Source organism: Meleagris gallopavo, chromosome 10 (assembly GCF_905368555.1).
Source record: "Meleagris gallopavo chromosome 10, MGAL_WU_HG_1.1, whole genome shotgun sequence".
NCBI classification, from domain to species: domain Eukaryota; kingdom Metazoa; phylum Chordata; class Aves; order Galliformes; family Phasianidae; genus Meleagris; species Meleagris gallopavo.
In genome coordinates this window covers 21,026,730-21,042,350 of record NC_139413.1, presented here as the reverse complement: position 1 = coordinate 21,042,350, position 15,621 = coordinate 21,026,730, and the positions used below count along the sequence as shown (strand labels likewise).

The following is a 15,621-nucleotide window of genomic DNA, read 5'->3' as shown; positions in this document are numbered from 1 at the left end:
TTCTTCAGGTCCTCTTCTTTCAGGATCTTAAGCTGCTTTTTCTAAAAGCAGACAGGAGAGTAGAGACCTGGAGAAAGCCAGAGATCCATCTCCAGCTAGTATTTATTATCCTGAACCTGTTCACATAAGATGAAAACAATTTAGCCCATCTGAGACATTTAAAAAGAAAAATAAATATCCTTTAAATATGCTCTCCCTGGACATTCAGGGTATTTCATGATAGCCAGCAATGGGGAAACAACGTAAGTTCCAAACGTGATGGCCCAGAGAAGTGCAGTGAGGAAAGCTAAGCTGCCCCAAGCCCAGATCTGCCATCCCTTATGCTCGGCGTAACTTGCAGAAATACAGTGGCCCAAAGTTGGCTGTGAGGTGAGGAAGAACGAGCTCCCCCAGTCGGCAACCTGAGAAGAAACAAAACGTGTCCTGGAAGAGCATCCTGAAGTGGCTCAGGTCCTCAACGTGGACAGTGATGTTGAATTGGGTTTCTGCAATGTCTATCGCTCTCTCGACCACGTGTTCATTCTGCAGCTGAGAGAGGGAGCACGTGGAGTACACCACCTCTCCTTCTGGTTTGGCAGCAAGGATCCCGGCCCTATGGACAAGATAGAACAAACACACCATCAGGGGAGGAAGAGGAAAGTATGGGACAACAGCACCGTAATAAGGAAGCCAGCAAATAACCCATATGAGGTGGGGAGAGCTCTTGACTAGGATAAGTAAGTAGGGTAAGTAAGAAGAGGTTTCAGTGCTTGCACATACAGCAACAAAACAGCTTCAAGCTCACTCACATCAGTAGCTGCAACTGCAGCATTGGCAACATCTGGCGCTCCTTGGTTCGCATTTTGTGGAAGATGTTGTTTTCCTCCTCCATGACAGAGTGCCTGTCTGTTGTGCAGGGCACATCCACAAGGACCTGCAGCAGCACAGATCCTACATCAGCTCTGGGCCCTGGTCTGTCTCAGAAATCCCCCCGCACCACCTCACCCAATACTTCCACCACACCAGGCAGACAAATGCAGCCCTCTGTACCTTGCCTAGCTTATGCCACCAGACAAAAGTACAACTCAGGGCCCAGGGTACAGCCAGAGGAAATATTAATCTATATCTGGCTTAGTTTTAGCTCTTGTTCAGCATATCAAGCTATGCAAAACTATACAATTACACTGTTGGGTGAGCTGCTGTCCTCCTCTGAAACAGAAAGAAACTAAACTGGATGTGAGGTGCTGGCACAGGCTGAGGTGTGGATGCCCCATCCCTGGAGGTGCCCAGGTCAGATGGGGCCCTGGGCTGCCTGAGCTGGTGGGGGTAACCAGTCCACAGCAGGGACTGGAACTGGATGGGCTTTAAGGTCCCTTTTAACCCAACCATTCTATGGTTCCTTTCACTGGTTTCCAATCATTCACCTTATGAAAAGTTCCACCTTGCAGCTCCCCCCAGTTTCTTCCATCATGCGATGTAATGCTCACAGTCTCCCTGATTTCCTTGGGAATGTAGCTATTGAGAATGTGGTACAACCTCTTTGTTCGGGAAAAGGAGACATCATTGGCTGCCAGATGCCCTGAGGTGAGAGATGAGAAACAGCATGCTGAGAAATTCACTCTGGAAAGAAAAACAACAACACACTAACTCCTATAAGCAGAAAAGATGAACAGAGAGGCACCATCATGTACCCCACACTCTCTCCATCTCAGCTTTGCTAACAGAATAGGGCTGAGGAACAACTCCTCCACTTACCACAAGCCCCAGTCTGCAGCAGTGCCAGTGTCTTGCCACCTGGAGCTGCACAGAGGTCCAGGACGAGGTCATCCAGCTGCACATTGAGGGCCAAAACGGGCAGGAGGGATGCTGCATCCATGAGATAGTAGCTGAGGATCCCAAGAGAGTCTGGCCTGGAAACCACCATTTTGCATATAGAAAGCAAGGGAAAAAAATACAATTGGAAACTAAGAAGAGCATGGCCAAAAGGAGCTGGTGCTAACAGCCTGACACGGGTACAGCAGAAATGCTGTCACGGCTTGAAGCAGTGATGGAGCACCTGGTGGGAAGGCAGGGCCAACGCGGGGAGTGACCAGAAGGGGTGGAGCCAGGATCCAGCCCTTCCCAGACCTCATTTAAGGGTTGGCAGTAGAGGTGAGGGTATCTCTCTGGAGAACATCTAAGGGTAAGAAGTTTTTTCTTCCTTTGTTTCTGTGTCCATGGCTGCTGTATTTGGGTTTGTTCTCATTTGCTGCAGCCTAGGACTGTACCACCCCACTACTATCGCTGTGCTTTCTATCACATTATAGATTACAGCATTACAACTACCAATGTTGGTTTGTAGCAGGAACAGTTATAGAAGCAAAGACTCATGGAATCACAGCATGGCTAGGTTGGAAGCGGCCTTATGGACAGATCAGTCAGCTCCAACCCCTACCATAAGCTGGGTGGCCCCCCACCAGCTCTGACTGCCTAGGGCCCCATCCAACCCAGCCTTGGGCACCTCCAGATATGGGGCAGTCAATAACGCATTACCAGAAGCCTGACTGGGTGGCTACAGCCAACACCATTAATGTCAACTAAAATGTTTTTTTGTTGGTTGTTTTGCCAAATGTGCCTGTGTAACTATGGTTAACAGTGGAGCGAAGGAAGCAGGAGAACCATCTCACCACGCAGGACGGAAGCGTGAGATGTCGCCCCTGGGGAAGGTGTAGCACTTGATGTTGGAGCTGACAGAGGCATGAAGCAGCGGTGACGTCTCTGTTGGCACCATCGTCCCATCTCCACCAGACCCTTCCAGGGAAGTCTTCCTCCTCTCCGCTTCTACATCCGCACTCTCTTGCCAACACCGCGCCCTTCTGGCAGCTTCAGAAACGAAATCGGTGGCGCTGAGCAGCTCCAGCTGCTGGGCAATCAGGTCGGCAGGGGCGAAGTTGTTGAGCAGGGCTCCGTACTTCTGCTCGCACAGCATTGCGGCACGCACGGCCGGCCAGCGCTCCTGCAGCTGCAGGCTGTAAGTGGTGTCAAAGTGGTGCAGTGCCAGGCGTGTGGCCGGGATGCGCGGGGAGGTGGTGGCCTTTGGAGAGAGACATCCAAGGGGTGAAGGGGCTGGGAGCCCAAAACTCGGAGCATTTAGGAGGGGAAAGGCAGGAGGGCTCAGGGAGAGGGGTATGGGGTGTAACCTGGGATAAAAGTGGTGACGGGTGCAGGAGGGTGCAATGAGAGCCGCGATGGGTGTACTGGGGAGAGGGAAAAGGGTGCAGAAGTAACAGAGCTGGGGGGGGGTAAAGAGGACGAAATGGGGACAGAAAAAGGAGGTGCGATGGGAGAGGCACAGCGACGGATCGAAGAAAACAAGCGCGGAGCTCCCCCCCTTCTCACCCACTTCTTCTTGTAGAGGTACCGCCGAGGCACCGGGCTCAGCCCCAGCACAGGACCTTTCCGCAGCAGCATCGCCGCCCTCCCGCTCCGTGCCGCCATGGCCGCGCTCAGCAGCGCCTTCCGGGGCGGGACCGGAGCTCCCAGCCTTCCCTCGGGTTCGAGGCTGCCGGGGGAACGTGGTAACGGAGCCGGCCTGATGCGGACCTTACAGCTGTACGAATAGAGCTGTTTGGAGCCGTTAGGGATTGAGCTTGAGAACCCCCAGCAAAAGGATCGCATCGCTGCTACTGCTGCACTAATAGTAGCCGCATTTAAAAGGTGACCAAGCCATTTTGCTTGGTCAAAGAGCTGAGGAAGTATTTGCTGCCCAAGGAAACAGCCCTGTAGTATTCCTTTGTTAAACCTCCTGCCCTGAAGCAGAATGGCAGAGCCTGAACTGATAGGTTACACTTTATGATCCCTCGGGCCCCTCCTGTCTCTGGATGTTCTGTGATTTGAGAATTCAATCTCACTGCACCACAGCCCCAGGGCAGCAGAAGGGGCTGGTGCTTACAGCGGTACTACAGCAGAGGTGCCCCAGAGCACCACCACTGTGCCCACCTGCAGCCCCATGGACAGTTGCTCTGGGCCACAACACACAGGTGACAATAACAGTCTTCTCCAACCTCTGCTAGCAATAGGGGCAGCTGAAGGCTTTCCTCTGAAGGCATATTAAACAGGAATGGCATGACTTCATAGCTCACAGGGGTGAAGTGTTATAGGAATCATAATTGCCTCCCTTCACTTCCTCTGGGTAGCAATGTCTCTGGAAAGACCAATCTAGTCACAACTCACTGAATGAACAGCATCAGTCATAAGTTCAGCGGTGTCTGCTGCTCCAACAGGTGAGTTCTTACCAGTGGGATGGCACCAGCCTCTGCTCATCAGCAGTGCACAGAAAGGACATTCCTACAAGGGAGAAAAAGTCTCTCCTGGCTACAAGCAGGTGGGGTGGGCTTTGAGCCTCACTACTTTCATTATAACTCCATACCAGTATAAATGAGCACTACAAGGACTATGAAATAAACTGAGAGCATTTGCACAGGAACTTTAAATGTTTAATATGGAAAATTACAGAACATTCACGTAGTTTTTGTGTAGCTGCACATCTTCAATGAGAACAGACACAGTGACATTCTGGTGCTCAGTCACTGCCAAGAAGCCACTTTGTACTTCACACTGGCAATAAACAGGCAGAAGCAGTACTGTGAACCGACGAGGCTCTTCTGATGGACTGTAGAATCAGATGGACAATCACTCCTGCATTCACTTCAGCTTACTGAAGAGTTTGTGTGCAACCTGAAAAGGAGACAAAGTGCTCAGCGACTGATAGTTCTCCCAGTACAAAAGGGCTGGGAACCATCACAGCTTTACCACCAGGCTCTTGGCTCTCCAGGTCACCATGGCCCTATCTGCTCTCCTTATTTTTTTGCAGCAAGTTAATTCAAGCAAACTAACTAGATTTCTTAGAAAGCTTTCAAGCTTGAAAAGGTAAGTCATGGAAAAGACCTCTAAGATCACCCAGTCCAACCCCAACCCACCCCATCATGCCCACTGCCCACATCCCTCAGTGCCACATCTGCACAGTCCTGGGACACCTCCAGGGACGGTGATCCCACCACCTCCCTGAGCAGCTGTGCCAGCACATCACAGCTTTTTCTGTGAATAAATTTTTCCAAATACCCCACCTGCACTCCCCTGGTACAGCTTAAGGCCATTATCTCTTATCCTATCGCAGTTATCTGGGAGAAGACGTTGACCTCCACCTCCTTCAGGGAGAAAAGCATTAAGTCCACAGTTCTTAAGAGCTCCTTCCACGACTCAGCAGCAACCCATTCTCACACCCGGACTGCCTTTATGCTCAGGAGCACAGCCGGAAGCCTTTCAGCTCCCAGCACCGTTGAGATGTACCACGCAGCAGCGCTGCACTTACGCAGTGGTCCCGAGCGTGCAGAAAGTCGAAGAGCTCCTCCGTGCACTGCTCCTCTGTGTGGGACCGAGAGGACACCCTCGCATCGCACAGCTCCAGACGCTCCCGCGCCTTCACGCACTTCTCCGTCTGCTCACAGTGCTCCCTGATGGTGGTGAGGGGGTCCTGCGGGCACGCCATAAGCGCAGAGAGCCCGAAGGCGGCGGTTTACCTCAGATTTCATCGTCTTAAAGGCCCGGATGGCAGCCGGGGCCCGCAGCCCGAGCCCGCCGCATGCTCCCCGGCCCTCCACCCCGCTCCCCGACTCACCACCAGCTCCTCCTCCTCTTCCTCCTGCGGACAAAGCAAAGCACAGCCGTTATCGTCCGCCCTGACACCGGGCCTCGTCCTGGCTCGCAGCGCGCTCCCCGCACTCCGCCCCACCCGGCTCCGCTCACCTCGGGCTCCCCGGCGTGAACAACGGTATCTCGCAGACCCATGGCGGTACGAGAGGACTAACCAGGGTCACCCGCTGGAAGTGCCACTCTCCGCTCCGGAAGCGGAAGTGAGCCAAAAGAGGTTTCAGATCTTTTCCCGCCTTTAGCGCTTCCCCTCCCAACATGGCCGCACCCCTGACCTCCTCAACATGGCTGCCAGCTTTCTGTTTCCCCCCCCCCAATTTATCTCCAGAAATCACAACACTGTAACCGGACGTGTTTCGCCCTCGCTGCAGCACTCTATCTGCTGATCCACCCTCGCTACGCCGGCCTGCTCGGTTCTAGAGCGAGAAAGGGGAATCTCTTTGCCACCTTCTCAAGATGGCCGCCAGCTCTTCCTCCCCAACCCCCCACAATGGCGGTGGAAGCAGGGAGGCGGGGCTCGCCCCTCCCAAGATGGCGGCGCCGAGGGACGCGACGTTGGCAGAGGGGCCGCGCAGCCTGCAAGCGCTGAGCGCGGCGGCCGTGAGCCGCAGCATGGCGGCCCTGGAGCCCGACGTGTGGGGTAAGGCGCGGGGCGGCGGCGGCGCGGGGTGCTGGGTGCGGGACCTGTCCGCACGCTGCCGCCGTCTCCTTCTCGCTCTCCGCAGCGCTACCCGGACACCTCCTGCGGGGGCTCCTGCCGCTGCTCTCCGTGTTCCGTCTGGAGCGAGCCGAGGCTGCTGCGCGGAGAGCAGGTAAGGGGGGTGGGGGACGAGGAGACGGGTCTAGGGGGTTCTCTTAACCCTGGAGGGATGCACCCCCAAACCTGGAGGGAGGTAACTCCAAGCCTAGAAGGATCACAGCCCCCCAAACCCGGAGGGAAGGGATGCACTCCAAACTGAAGGGATCCCAGCTCAATGGGAGAGAAGCCCAACCAAGGGGGACGCTCCAGGCAGGAGCACTAGGCATTAATTTGATTCACCTTAAGCCTTTACCTCATCGCACTCTGAGGGATGAATTTAGAAGATATTCCTCATCCCAGTCTGACCCTGCATGCCCCCCACTTCCATTGCCTGCCCGTGTCTGTGGGAGCACTGAGCAGGACTTCTAGCTGGGGAAGAAGGGCTGAGAGCACCTGGTTTCATTTTTCAGGACTGTCCACGCAGCCCATCTGGCGCAAACTGTGGGATGACGTGATGAAAACCAGGCCCCCCAACTCAGAGGTGAGGAAACTGCGTTGACACCCAGGTTCTGGTTTTACTCAAGCATGCCATGTTTGCTGAGCACTGCTGACACACGTGTTTATAGAGCTTGGGATCAAGGCACGGCTCTTGTGTAAGAATAATTATGGGAAATAAGCATCTACTGTGAGAAATGAACTGTACACAGCCTTGCTATCACTTGCAGTAAGTGTGCTGAAAGAATAAACTCTGTCTTTGCAGATGCAGGTTTTAGGGGAACAGAAGGTAAAAAGTGTATGGGGCTGCTGAATCACTGCCTGAACCTCTGATTAATCACCTGAGGCGAGCAATGAGTCAGCCGTGGGAGCATAGGTGAAGGCAAATCACCTGTGCTGTTGAAGGGGTGGAGCCTGGCTCCACCTCTCCTAGACCCATTTAAGAGCTGACTACCAGTGAGGAAGGATCTCTCCTGGAGATCTGCTCCACCAGTCTATTTCGCAAGCCAAGTATAGGGTGAGGATAGGGTCACCAAATTACCCATGGCCTCTTGGGACGAAAATTCCTGATGGTGTGTTCTTTACTTGGCAGAAATGTGATTTAGCTTTGGTTTTGAACTATTGAATATGTATAAAATAGACGAGAGCAGGATGAAAAGATAACAGTGGGAGCAGCACCGTATTTTGAACAAATACTTAGAGGAAGGATGTTGAGAATTAGGAAGCTAGTTGTGCTAGCTGTAACTTTGTTGGATACTGCGTTTACCTGCATAATAATTTGATTCAAAGAGAGTGAGAAAGGTGGTGGCTGACTTTTTGTTAACACGACCCTGTTGTGTAGTTTTTATCCTGGTTGACTCTAAGGTGATTTAATTGCAGAATATACCCTGCTGGAGGAAGAAGTTCTTTGAAACATTCTTCTCAAACGTTCTTCATGGTGTCTTGGATGTTTCCTCCGACTGGCGTCTCAACGACCATCATTTCTCACCACTGCTCCACAGCTCACCTCACGTTAGCCAGCTTACTCTGTGCAACATGCTGCAGGGTGCGGTGGAGCTCGCTGCAGAGCACAACCAAAAAGTTCTTGAGAACCTGGCTGGCTCATTGCGGATCCTGAAGTTCCAGCACCTCCTCTCCTCTGACCAGTCCATCAGGCGCTCACTGGTTTTACTCCTTCACCGGCTGATTCACCATGGCTCTGTTAGCCACGTGTCCATGTGTGCCTGGCCTGTGCCTGACACGCTTCTTCTTGTTCTCATTTTGAGCATGAGTGCTGGGTTTTGGCGGTCAGGAAATGCTCTTACATATCACTGCAGCCCGTGTGGTCTTTGCAGTGAGGAGGGCGATGCTCAAAGCCAGAAGTCAACACAAGAGCAATCTGAGAAGGGCTGCTGCAGTGAGAGGGAGTGGAGTGATGGTGAGCACCAGGAGTCCCCTAGAGCTCTGGAGAAGGCCGATATGCAAGCAGAGGTGAACGGATCGGTGGCTGGCACTGGCCAGAACACTGCCCTCTCTGGACTGAACTGTTGTTCTTCGGAGAACCAAGCCTGTGAGGAGGCAAACATCAAGGTGTCCTGTGACCACACGAGCAGACAAGGAGGGTCTTCTTACTTCTCAGAACAGCTGTCCCATCGCTCTGTTCTTCGAAAGTCACGCAGACGGATGAAATCTGCAGTAGGGAAGAAACGCCGCTGCCTCAGACGAAGCAGGGGGCTTTGTGCTGACCTGGATGACCTGTATGATTTTGTTTTTACTGTTGCTAGAGAGGACAGCTCTGTGTCAGTTGACCAAAACACCGTAACAGAGGGAGAAAACACTGATAACTGGACTAGTTCCTCCACAGGATCTCCGTGCTGTGGCCACGCTGGCTGTAAAAGAAGAGGATCCACTGGGATCTTCTCTCTAAAAGCTGCTCATCGCTTCCGAAGTGTGTCCACGCTGGAACTGTTCTCCATTCCTTTGACTGGTGACACGTGTCGGACTCTGAGTAACCTGCTAAGTTCCTGGGTGTCTTTAGAAAACCTGGTTCTGTCTTACAATGGTTAGTGGTGTGAACAGGATGTTTCCTTTCAGCTGTGATTTGGTCTGACTTACTGATTTTTTTTTTTTATTGAAACAAGCGTTGTAAGAGTATTGATTCCTGATCTTGAGAATGGCATTAGTAGAGATGTTCAATGAGAGTGAGGACTTGCTCGAGTGCTAGAAGACAGTCAGGAATACAGGAGGAATCTTTATGTCTGAAATGGTGCTGATATGAAAACATGCAGCTGCAAAAGCACAGCACATCAGGGGTGGAGAAAGGAGATGTAATGGAAACCCAGAAGGATCACAAGGACAGATGGGGTGGCCCAGAGACAGAATGGGTGGCAAACCAAACTCTGGTCAGGTGCTGGCTCCTCTCCTTCTTTGTGGGGAGATGTGGCAGGGCCTGAGCCTGCAGGTTTCTCCAGGAATGTTCAAAGGAATCTGCTGAGCATTTTTCCATGTGGATGCACAAACCCATTTGGGTGAGTGACAGGATGAATGACTGATAATGGACAGTGGTAATGTGCAGAGAATGAAGCATAGGAAGCTCTGTGGGTATTGAACTGGGGAAAATGGGCCTGTGATAATTTTGTACGTCTGTTGGTCTGGACACAAATCTGTCACTTACTGGTTTTGCATCTTTAAGTGTTGATCTTTGCAAAAGACCAAAGCAAAACACTTAAAAGTCAAACACGAACTGCATAATTCTGTATCCTCAAAGATATTATGGTCCATTCTTGCAATATGGATTTCTCCCTTTATTTGATTCAATGAAAGGCTCTTGGATTAATTTTTACTAGCGGAAGGAAATAGAATTACAGAATGGCCTGGGTTGAAAAGGCCTATAATGATAATCTAATTTCAACCCCCTTGAATATACTCAATTTTGGTCTTGCATCCTTGCATCCTGTCCTGTAACCATGTGGAACATATACAGAATGACAAAGTTGAGGTGAAACATAATTCTTTTTATTCTGACCAGTCTGATTTCTGAGTATGCCTGGAATAGAGCATTATACAGTTGTAAAGAATTTCTTTGGCAGTGCCAGGTCCCAGGAGAACTGGATGTTTGCATGCTCCTCTGCGTTTCAGCAAGTATTTATACAAAGACAAATGCTAGCAAGAGAGGACGGGCCTGATCTATCTGAAAACAGCCTACAGCCTTGTGCTGAAAGACTGTCCAGAGAGGGAGAAGGAAAGAATTAGATCTCCATCTCCTCTGTATAGTCAGTCCTGTAACTTAAGCATGTATGGATAGAGTACCTAGGAGGAACTGTGAATTTAGCCTTTGCACTCATTGCTTGGCACTGGGCTGAAAGTTCCACTGTTGATATAGCTCCAGCTGCATATGCACCGGTGTCTGTACAGACACGTCTAACTCCTTTCTCTACAAATGCTGTTCCAGGCCTGGGTGCTAACATCTTCTGCATCCTCTCGGGGCTCCGGGCCCTCTCCCAACACTCAGACTGCTGCCTCCGTGTGCTGCGTGTGAGCGATGTCTTTTCCCACATGCCCTGCATGGAGCTTGTTCGCTGCATCCTGAGTGTCTTTCCTCGGCTCCACACACTCTCAGTCAGCTTTGACCTCAAAAGCCAACTGGAGGGAAACAGGCCAGAGGGGAATCCAAGCTGCGGTGATGCAGAAATCCCAGGTAGGAAACTGATTCTGAGCAATGAGTGGGATGTGGCACGTAAATGAGAGCTGAACTCTGCATTGTCACAGTGGCATGTAATTAAGTGATTACAGCCTCCCCTTTCTGATTGAGATGGTGATGCACCATCATTCCTAGTCTATGATGTACTCCTTTGGAGCCGGAGTCTTTGACAAAGCATCTTACTGCTGCACGCCAACCTGATACAGCACAAGGCTGGGACTAAACTGCTAGCCACGACTGTCCGTGCAGCCCACAGGAAATGTACCCACCAGGTCTTTAAATTGTTTAGGAGCGTCTGCTCTTCCTACCAACCTAAATGATAAAAGGGCACACAGATTTTTGGTTGCTGCAGGACCTAGCTATGCTGAAGACAGGTACACTAGACCAATCTCTTTCATTGTTTTTTTTTTTCTTCTTCTTGTCTTAGAGTGCTGCCTGGAGCAGCTGGAGATCCGATTCCCCAGGGAACCTCTGCACACCGCATTCCTGCTGCCAGTGCTTAAGGCATCAAAGTCCCTTCAGCAGTTGTCCCTTGACAGTGCCACACTGCCTTCGTCTCTAGAGCTTGGGCTCCTTTTGCAGGCACTCAAAGGTACTCTGCTAACGTGTAGGTAGTATCACTGTGATACATGGAATAACTTCCTTGCTGCCATCTCCCATCCCTGGTGTATCACTGCTTGTTTGTCAGTTAGCTTGGACTCTGTCAGTGTCTGATTTAGTTAGCCCTCGCTGGTAGTTCTGCTGTGCCCAGCTTTAGTTTGGCAGTGTTTCCGCTGCGCAAGCTGCTGGGGCACATCTGCCAGCAGTCCTTAGTTGCTCAGGTACCTGAACCTCCTGCATCTAAACTCTGAGCTCTTGCCACATCCACGTCTTTTTAGTTTGGAACCAGCTTGGGTGGGTCTGTTCTTTCAGTGCGGAAATCCTTGGAATTACCTGAAAAAAGAAAATGGGTGCCAGCCATCCCCATTTCTCTGTTGAACATGTGGATGATTCTGCACAACAGGATGGTTTCTTTTTAATTATCCACAATCCAGTAGTTTATCCACGGTACAGTACAGTTTCTGGGTGTTAGCTGTTAGTTACATCAGTTGTTTTTTGGTGGTTTTTTTTTTTTTTTTTTTTTTTTTTTTTTTTTTTTTTTTTAATCCTAAGACCACACAGTACTTTACCTGAGAACTTGTTTGGCTTTTAGAGTGTAATCCAAACTTGAAGAAGCTGAGCTTTCATGATGTGAACCTGGCTGACCACCAGAAGGAAGTTCTGCTTTTGCTTCAGGATCCCATGCTACAAGGTACAGCACACTCCTGGGCACTGGTGCCTGGAAAGGTGCTGCAGGTGGCTGTGTTTGGCTGGCTGATGCTTAGGAGGTGGTATTTGGATGTGCAACATTAAGCAAAAAGTCGGGTGTCCCAGGGATAGATCTGTAAATGCTGGAAGAGTGAGAATGTCTGGCTCTCTGTACTAGCAGGGCAGAGAAGATCAGATGCAAAGTTGGCATGTGCTTCAGGAAGAGTCCATCAACTCGGCTATAAAACAAAGATTTTTAACCTGCAGAGCAGATCAGCTTTTAACTGGGTCAGCTGGCAAAGTCACCTCCCTGGTGTAAGGATTGCCATCTTTATGTTGTTGGAATGGTAGTGCTCTCATATGTGGTCTGCTGCCAGGGAAGCTTTGTTCTTGCAAATAGATTAAAGTCTGGAGCTGTCTGAAGGATGTAATTGTGGAATAATTAAGCACAAAGGGAGTACTAACATGTACTGACAATCCATTTCTTCCACAGAAATAACGTTCTCTTTCTGCCGGCTGTTTGAAAGCTGCACTGCTGAGTTTTTGTCAGAAATAATCAATACAGTAAAGAGAAATTCATCTTTGAAGAGCCTCAAACTGCCTGGGAATCGCCTTGGTGAGTACCATAGATGTCAGCCTTGACTTTAGACCAGCTTTGCAGGGGTAGCTTCAGGGTTGTAGTTAGGACCATTGCTAGCCTGTGATCTTAGTGCTGAACTTTAACATATTGCATGAACAGCATCAATTTTGTCACTTAGTTCACCAAGCGAGGGTGGGCTAGGTAACTTTTTTATAGGAAGAATTTCAGTTGCATTCAACAATGTATGAAGCACCCAGGTGCCACATGAGCATTACAGTTGCTTACCTCTGTGGCAAAAGCAGGTATCAGCATGACTCCAGATGCAACTGAACAGTGAGTGATCTGGTGCAGTGCATCTGGTGATGCTTCTCATCCAGAGGCACAAATTTTTTGCTTAAGTTGGGGTATTTTATGCTTCAGAAGCTTTAAGAATTCTTGGTGGCCACTGAAAGGACAGGACCTAGTACAGGAAGAGTTTGTGTCAAAGCTGAATTTACAGAAGTAATTGCCTTTTTGGATTATAGGCCAAGAAGAAGTGTCTGAGAAAAGCATTTCAAGTGTTTTCTGATCTTTTAATGAAACAAAAGGGATCACCTGAAATGCATTTTTATTACCGAGATTTGTGTTTAAACCTTGGCTTCTGTCCATTTTTAAAACAAAGCTACATTTCCACTCTTCAAACAAACAAAATCAGGGCTTTTTTAGTGAAATAATCTGTCCTGTCAGCAAATATTCCCATCACCTCAGCGTTAAAGAGAGCTAAATCGCTTTAAGGACAAACTGAAGATGAGTCCTTTATGCTGGGCATGCATGCTTTCAGCCTCCCTTCTCTATTAATGTCTCAGCCCCTTGACCATTCAAATATTTAAGATAGATGCAAGCTGGGAACTAACAGCTGCATTTCTTCCCTCCTAGGGAATCACAGGCTGGTTGCCTTGGCAGACATTTTCTCTGAAGATTCCTCCTCTTCTCTTTGCCAACTGGATGTCAGGTATTCTGTTGCTCTAAACACACTGAATTTGTTTCAGGATGGCCAGAGCTCAGCTAGGCTCAGAACAGCAATAAAAGCCCGAGCACAGATTTTTTTTTCTTTACATAAGAGAACTCATGCACAAGAAGAACTTAGAGAATGCTGCAGTGAGCACTTAAAAATCTCAGGGAACTCCACTGACTAAGGCCAAGCCATGCTCCCTGAGATGTTGCACTGTCACATTTATAAATGAATCAAAGTTCCATCTTAAAAGCAGCTTTCATTTTCTGCTCCCCTGGGAGGCTAGTGCACACCCTCCTTGCTCTTAAGGTTAGAACTAATGTATGTACCTACACTTATTCATAGCCATCAGCATGAACAGCTCTGTTCCCACTGCTCCAGCACAGGGAAAGTACTGTAATTCCCTGTCAGATCATGTGAATGGATCCTGTGAATGCTTCCTTTCATCTTCTTTGGTTTTCAACCTGAACTATTCCTTTTTTTTTTTTTTTTTGAGCCTGAATGGCCATAAACACAGACAGTAACCTTCACAAAAGCAAGTGGAGGGTGGCATTTCTGCAATACTGACTGTTTTACTTGATTTTAATCCCACTTACATCCTAACGGTTCAGCTTAGTGGCAGTGTGCAGGCATGAGAATCTAACCATAGCCATCCTTTCAGCAGTCTGGCATCCTGAAATTGTCATCTCCACTTGGCTACTACATGCTCTTCACAAGATTAAATCTTGTGAAACTTTCTATCTATTTATGCATCTGTGCAAGAGAAATGATCTTTTAATCTAGAAACACGTGCATCTGACATCTCCTCTCCACGCTTTCTAAGAGAGAACTGATCCCTTAGTACTGAGGGCTGCACTGGGAGCTGTGGACTGGGTGAAGTCCCTTGGGTCCAGTCAGCTGCTATGAGACTGAAGGGTATTGACAGAAGCTTGAGTCCAACAGGATTTTAAGGTCATAGTGAGAACTACTCCAGCCATTCATTCGGAGGCCAGGAGAGTAAGTTTCATGGTTTCCTCCCGTAGTTAAAAAGTTTTTAAAAACTTCCAGCCCTTCATATTGTTGTGTTCAGGAGATTGTTTTTTTTCCCCCAGTTTAAATTAATGACTCATTCATCACTTTGTATTGCTGAGGGAAGTTTGCATTGAAACATCCTCATAAGACAGCTATTAGGTGGAGCAGTAACTGCTCAAATTATTGCCTAGCCTCTTAGTGACTTTTTTTGTCCTTCTTTTTCTTTTCTTTTTGCAGCTCAAATTGCATCAAACCTGATGGGCTCCTGGAATTCACAAAGAAGCTGGAAGGCTACATCCAGCAGAGAGGGGGGAAGATTCAGTTCACCCACTTAAGGCTCTTTCAAAATTGGCTGGATCAGGATGCTGAAACAGCTCAAGAAGCACTTCGGCGTCTCAGAGCAGTGTGCAGTGTGGTCAATGACTCATGGGACTCTTCTCAGGCCTTTGCTGACTACATCAGTGTCATGTAAAGGACACAGGGCAAGAGAAAGCTGATCAGCTTGAACTAAAACACTTCAGTCCATAGCCACTAAAACTTAGCACAGATGGGGGTTTTCTTTTCCCAGTTCAAGCAGGGAACAGTTCTTGTCACTTTTCTGTTCCTCTCAAGAGGTACACAGTGAAGTGATATAGGTGACCATTTGGGTATTTCTCCATTTAACTGGGACAGACACACTAAACAAGTTTCTATGATATCCTGCAGACCTCTGGACCAGGGTTTTTGTACAGGTTTCATGTTGGTTTACCCAATGTCATATCCATAAATATCTCCACTCCTAGAGACACTTAAAAGCTGTCTGAACACGGACCCTGACCAGCACATCTAGGTGATGCAGCTTCTGAGCACTGGGATTGAAGAGGAGGATATAGAGACATCCCTTTCAACATCAGCCATTCTGTTAGCCTGTGATCCTTCAAATAAGAACTTCTCCCTCCACTTAAAATGAGGAGGGAAAAAAAAAAACTTAGATCTCCTTCAACCTTTTGTTTACCTTATAAAAAAAGTTGCATACAAAGTACTTGCTGTTTCTTAGCAATCATTTATCAAGGTATCTGGGAAAATGACTCATCTTGCCCCTATCTACTGTCTGCATCTTTTTTTTTCAGAGGCTTTGAATAGTTGGGGTTTTTTTTGTAACATTTTTATAATAAAAACAGAATTAAGACTCA

At 48.9% G+C, this 15,621-nt stretch overlaps 3 protein-coding genes across 6 annotated transcripts; 1 reads left to right on the top strand and 2 right to left on the bottom strand.

Annotated features, from left to right (window-relative positions):
- Nucleotides 1–64: 64 nt before the first annotated feature.
- Nucleotides 65–3,509, bottom strand: NSUN4 (NOP2/Sun RNA methyltransferase 4). 3 transcript variants are annotated; one of them, XM_010716160.4, is made up of 6 exons: nt 3,358–3,509; nt 2,646–3,052; nt 1,735–1,889; nt 1,404–1,558; nt 789–913; nt 65–592 (listed from the first exon to the last, which is right to left on the bottom strand). In XM_010716160.4, exons 1-6 carry the CDS (start codon nt 3,454–3,456, stop codon nt 319–321), a joined length of 1,215 nt encoding a protein of 404 aa, XP_010714462.1. In that variant the 5' UTR covers nt 3,457–3,509; the 3' UTR covers nt 65–318. The 3 variants fall into 3 exon arrangements, with proteins under 3 accessions (XP_010714462.1, XP_019474344.1, XP_085088429.1); XM_019618799.3 differs by having other exon boundaries at nt 2,646–2,987; nt 3,362–3,499; XM_085232303.1 differs by having other exon boundaries at nt 2,646–2,987; nt 3,358–3,484.
- A 923-nt stretch (nt 3,510–4,432) lies between these two features.
- Nucleotides 4,433–5,902, bottom strand: UQCRH (ubiquinol-cytochrome c reductase hinge protein). 2 transcript variants are annotated; one of them, XM_085232304.1, is made up of 5 exons: nt 5,764–5,902; nt 5,636–5,659; nt 5,330–5,491; nt 5,085–5,165; nt 4,433–4,695 (listed from the first exon to the last, which is right to left on the bottom strand). In XM_085232304.1, the coding sequence occupies exons 1-4, from the start codon at nt 5,803–5,805 to the stop codon at nt 5,121–5,123; spliced, it is 273 nt and encodes a 90-aa protein (XP_085088430.1). In that variant the 5' UTR covers nt 5,806–5,902; the 3' UTR covers nt 4,433–4,695; nt 5,085–5,120. The 2 variants fall into 2 exon arrangements, with proteins under 2 accessions (XP_085088430.1, XP_003208853.1); XM_003208805.5 differs by lacking the exon at nt 5,085–5,165 and having other exon boundaries at nt 5,764–5,897.
- Nucleotides 5,903–6,141: 239 nt separating this feature from the next.
- On the top strand, nt 6,142–15,621 carry LRRC41 (leucine rich repeat containing 41). Its single transcript, XM_085232298.1, has 10 exons — nt 6,142–6,307; nt 6,393–6,479; nt 6,877–6,947; nt 7,781–8,942; nt 10,332–10,577; nt 11,008–11,172; nt 11,773–11,871; nt 12,361–12,483; nt 13,363–13,438; nt 14,687–15,621. Exons 1-10 carry the CDS (start codon nt 6,199–6,201, stop codon nt 14,919–14,921), a joined length of 2,373 nt encoding a protein of 790 aa, XP_085088424.1. The 5' UTR covers nt 6,142–6,198; the 3' UTR covers nt 14,922–15,621.